General features: G+C 57.1%; 2 protein-coding genes across 2 annotated transcripts in view; one reads left to right on the top strand and one right to left on the bottom strand.

Moving 5' to 3' along the window:
• Nucleotides 1-6: 6 nt before the first annotated feature.
• On the top strand, nucleotides 7-3,041 carry GEMIN4 (gem (nuclear organelle) associated protein 4). The gene has a single exon (XM_009573505.1). The coding sequence runs from the start codon at nucleotides 82-84 to the stop codon at nucleotides 2,986-2,988; it is 2,907 nt and encodes a 968-aa protein (XP_009571800.1). The 5' UTR covers nucleotides 7-81; the 3' UTR covers nucleotides 2,989-3,041.
• A 797-nt stretch (nucleotides 3,042-3,838) lies between these two features.
• The window catches only part of LOC104073656 (protein FAM57A-like), a gene marked incomplete at its 5' end in the record, with an annotated part of 5,650 nt that continues 4,777 nt past the window's right edge, over nucleotides 3,839-4,711 (bottom strand). The window contains one exon of the mRNA XM_009573506.1: nucleotides 3,839-3,927. Coding sequence (XP_009571801.1) covers nucleotides 3,839-3,927 — 89 coding nt within the window. The remainder of the gene's footprint in view (nucleotides 3,928-4,711) is intronic.

Raw genomic sequence — 4,711 nt, 5'->3', positions numbered from 1 at the left:
GCTAAAGTCCTGCTGCCGGGCCCGCCGGCCGCCTCGCTGGACCAGGGATGGAAGGAGGACGGCTTCTTCTCCGTGGGCAGGATGATCCCCGATGTTAACCGCACCGTCCTCTTTGAGCTCATCAAGGCCCTTGGTGCGCCCCGGCTCTTCGTGCAGCTGCTGCTGGCGCTGCCCCAGGATGTGCGCCAGAGCGAGCTGGAGCACTTGGTGGAGTATGTCGCCAGTGAGACATCCCCGTCGGACATCAGGTTCTTCTTGGACGTGTGGTGGGAGGTGATGAAACACAAGGAGGGACAGGAAGACGCAACAGTCTCTGCATTCAGCACTCTCATACGTCAGCACGGGTGCGAGTCCTGTCTGGATGATGGTCTCCAGCCCCCAAAGAGGTTCAAGGGTGACCGTGGCTCTCTGAATGACCCCCCTGCTGCCACCAGCCTGCTCATGGTACTGATAGAGGGGTTAAAGCAAACCTACAGGAGCATCGCCCTGCCCCGCATGAGGTGCTATGCCCTGGCCAACCTGGTGGAGCTGCTGTCTGTGTTCTCTGAGCTAGAGCCAGAGGGCAGCCCTCTCCCTGTTGCGGAGTACCTGGACAAGGTCAGCTCTGTGGTCAGCCTCTGGACCAGCGACGCTGAAAGCCAGTTCCACCACAGGGGGCTGGACGAGAAGGTGAAGGAAGCAGAGAGAAGCGTGAGCCTCTTGTCCGTGGCCAAGCTCTCTCGTGAGGAGCTCTTTGTTGGCTTGGACTTTCTCTGCACCTTATTGCGTGCCTGGGGAGAGGAGCTGCAGGGCACCCTGAACAGCTCTGAGGTGCTCTGCTATGAGAGCTACCGGCTCCTGGACACTCTTACCACCTTTGGGAAGAACTTGGATTGCTTCTCAGAGACTAGAGACCTGGGTGAGGATGAGACACGCGGAGTGTTAGAGCTGACACAGATCACCAAGGACTTTCTCAAGGAGATCAGTGCCAGCCTGAAGAGCAAGAATTTGGACACCAGCCTTTTGTCTTCAGTTGTCATGACAATCATTGAGCAAAAGCTGGACCGGTACGAGGAGATGTGCTCTGTTTTTGCATCTGAAAAGACCTGGGCCTTTTCGAAGGACTGGGTTGACTGCCTTGTGGAAAACAAAGCTCTCTTCCAGAAACCAGAGCTAGTTTTGAAATTGCTGGAGATGCTGGTGAAATTTGCCATGTTCCGCCAAGACAAGGAGGCCCGAGAGCTTCAGATGCAAGTGACCAAAGCCATCGTGGAGTGTTACACTGAGCTTTCGTTAACCGACAAAAACAAAGTGATCTCAGGCGTCCTGGCGTCCTGGGGCGGACCAGGTCTGTCCCTGAACTTGCAGGTTGTTATGGAGGGGTTCCAGGGGGATCTGAATGTGACTTTCAACCAGATCACAAAGAGCGTGTCTGATGAAGGCCTGACCAGGGCCGTGGCTTCTGTGGCCAGGCTCATGCTGCTGTACCCCGAGGCCACGGTGAAGCAGGTTTGTAATCTTGCTGTAGTCAACCTAGGAGCGCACCAGTTCCTCGGGCAAATTCTCTGCTCCTTCCCAGCAGTGAGCTTCCTGGAGACCCACGATGATCTGGGCAGGCCACGCAACCTGGTAGTGAGGTGTCTGGAGGAGGCAGTATGGGGGAGGCTTTCCACTGCAAGGGAAGAGGAACAGTTCCTTGAGTTCCTGGCCTTTCTTATGCAGCCAAGCTCAGCCACCCCGCTTGTGTCCCCTGCAGAGGTAACCAAAGCCTTTGTCCTTCCTTATTTGAAGTCAGACTCGGCTCAAATTGAACTGAGCCTCCAGATCCTCAGTAAGGTTTTGGGGATACAGTCCTGTTCAGAAGAGCACTGGATCAAGTCCTGTCACCCATTCCCTCTTCTTCTCAGCCTCTGCAAGCTTCTAGATGGTTACACGAAGTACTGGCATCACCCTAGGGACCAGCTCTTCCCTTCACTGGAGACCAAAGACCTGATACTGAACATCCTCTGCCAGCTCTGTGAGGTGGTAAGACCAGAAGCCGCCCCCTCCCCTGAGCTGTGGGTCCAGTCGCTGGCTTGGCTTCACAGGAGGGTGGCGTCACTGGACTGGACCATCGGTCTCCGGCTGAAGAAGCTTTACGGAGACCACTTCAAGAACGAGGTCCCGGCGACGCTGTTTGAGATCTGCACACTTCCTGAGGACGAGTGGACATCCCAGCCTTTGCCAGCTTATGGACCGGGCAGCGGGCTCCTGGCATGGATGGAGTGCTGCTGCGTGTCCACAGCGCTCAGGGAGACAATGCTGACGCTCCTCACAGTCAACGTGGACAACCCTGAAGAAGTGAATCTCTTCAGCAAAGGATTCCTGGTTGCCCTCATTCAGGTCCTCCCTTGGTGCAGCCACAGCGAATGGAAGAGGCTCATGCACGTGGTCGAAAACCTGCTGCAGAGGCAAGTCTTGCACGTGCCGTACACGCTGGAGTACGTGCAGTACATGCCCCTGCTCAACCTCCGGCCGTTTGCCTGCTACCTCCAGTTCTCCGTGCTCTTCCTGAGGGGCTTCCAGCTCCTCTGCAGCTCCAGCTGTTCCACCTGGCTGCCGGCAGAGGCTTGGCTCCATGTGGTCCAGCTGTACTGCGGCAGCCTCACGGACCTGCTGGGCTCCGTCAAGAGCGCCGCAGGGCCCCCCTTGCACTCCCCCGAGGACAGAACCTCCATGCAGGAGGTGTCCTTCATCTGCATCCAGATGTTCTGCCACCTGCTGCACGTCGCTGCCATGCTGCCGAGCGAGGGGTGCAGCGAGCCACTGGTGGTGGTGGCATTGGAGATCCTCTCGCAGTACGAGACGTTCAGCAGCGCCGATACGTCCCCCAGCAACACGCTGCGGAGAGCCAACGAGAGGCACTTCCTGGAGTCCATCACAGACAACGTCAGTGACAAGGCGCTGCGCAGCACCCTCCTGCAGAAGCTCAGCAAGCTGGGAGCCCGCTCGGCCGGGGAGCCGGCTTGAGTAGCTGGAGAGGGCGACAGAGGAGAGCTCTGACCCTGCCTCAGGGGACCCCTTACGTGGAAAGTTGTAAGATCTGTAATAAACGCTATCTATTTTTCTGTTTTGAACTTCTTTCCCCCTTTCTTCCGACCTGTCTAAGCAGTGAAGGGGCCATGTAAAGATGGGTAGGAACAACCACGCTCTAATTTTCCAGCGGGAATAGCTGTGGACACAGCTGTTCCTGAGCCAGGCTGCCGGTCCCGTGGCTCCAGCCTTGCCTGCTGGCAGTCTGGATTTATACAGAGAGCCCGGCAGCCTCCGGCATCAGGGAAATCATTTCCCTCTGGCTCCCCTGCCGCCAGCCTCTCCTAGTCCTGGGTGGATTGCTGGGTTCACCACGTGCAGCCGGAGGCTGGGAAGCAAGTCGGGTGAGTCCAGGATGGGCAGGAACCTTTGGAAATATGTGTGCATTGCTCCTGCCCGGAGGTGGGGGTGCAGCAGTATGTTAACACCTCCCACCCAGAAATGAACAGTACGTGGGAGAGACATCCAGTGGTGTGACTCAGAAAGGAAATCTTTATTGGTGTCCTGATAGTAAATAGGGCAGTGGTAGTGCAAACTGAGATGCCTCATTGGCTTTTTTTTTTTGTCCTTACATAAGGCACATTATTTGCAATGAAAACAGCGAGATACAAACATCTGTAACAGGTTGCAAGCGGTTTATAACATCAGCTGGTCTCGATCATTAATGTAACAGTGTTTCTGCAATAACCAACCGCATGTTGGGAGAGGCCCTTTATTTTACTCTTTCCAAAATACAGCTGTGGCTGGGACAAGATCCAACACCCGAAAGAACCAGGTCTCCCAGAACTCAGCCGTTGATTGTGGACAGAATGAAAGGCACAGAGTGGCCACAGGTCTCCGGGGGGCTGCCGAGGCCATGCTGGCGCAGTACCTGCCCTGCAGCAGGGGACCCCCAGGCAAGCGCGGGAGGCTGCAGGGAGGAGGTGGCTGCCCTGGCTCCCGCTGGCTGCAGGGAAGGAACTGAACTGCTGCTGTCTAACTTGCGCACACCCGCAAGGCTTATGAATCCCACGGTGCAGGGCGGGCTGGGAAGCCTGTACCCGTTTTGCTGTCACTGAAGGTAGAAAGGGGCTGAACTGGTGAAGGACACAGCTCAGCGCCCTGCTCTGAGGTTGCTGGTTCCTCCTGCACGGACTCAGTTCCCTCCCTGGCAGACCTTGCCTTGCGGGGGGGAGTGGGATGGGGCAGGAGGGAGGGACCGTGCAGGTCCCGGGGAGCTCGGGCTGTACCTGTACCCATGGGGTGCTGCTGGGGCTGCTGGTGTCAGCTGGAGGGAGAGCAGGGCAGGGTGTGCCAGTCGGGCTTTCAACTACCCACTGCAGGGATGCGGGGCAGATAAAAGCAACTGCAGTTAGGGGAGGGGGTTGAAAGTTGCATCCCCTGCCAACAAAGGGCTCTGCATAGTGCCCAGAGACAGGGACTTATCAGTCTCCTGTCCCCATCCTGCCCTTCAGCCACGGGCGCCCGGCCCTGCCAGCATTGCCCTGAGGCAGCATAATGGTTCCTCTATGCTGGTGTGAGCTTCTCTCCCCTCCAGCCTGCTGGGGACACCGGAGCCACCCTCCCCTGGGCCTGTCAGCCACAGACACCAGACAGTTGTAGTGAAAAGCACCTTTAGGTTAAGTGGAGTCTTAAATGAGTTTGAGCCCAGCAGCAGTGG

Source organism: Fulmarus glacialis, unplaced genomic scaffold (assembly GCF_000690835.1).
Source record: "Fulmarus glacialis isolate BGI_N327 unplaced genomic scaffold, ASM69083v1 scaffold26772, whole genome shotgun sequence".
NCBI lineage: Eukaryota > Metazoa > Chordata > Aves > Procellariiformes > Procellariidae > Fulmarus > Fulmarus glacialis.
The sequence above is the reverse complement of the archived record's forward strand: the minus strand, read 5'-3'. Positions and strand labels throughout refer to the sequence as shown.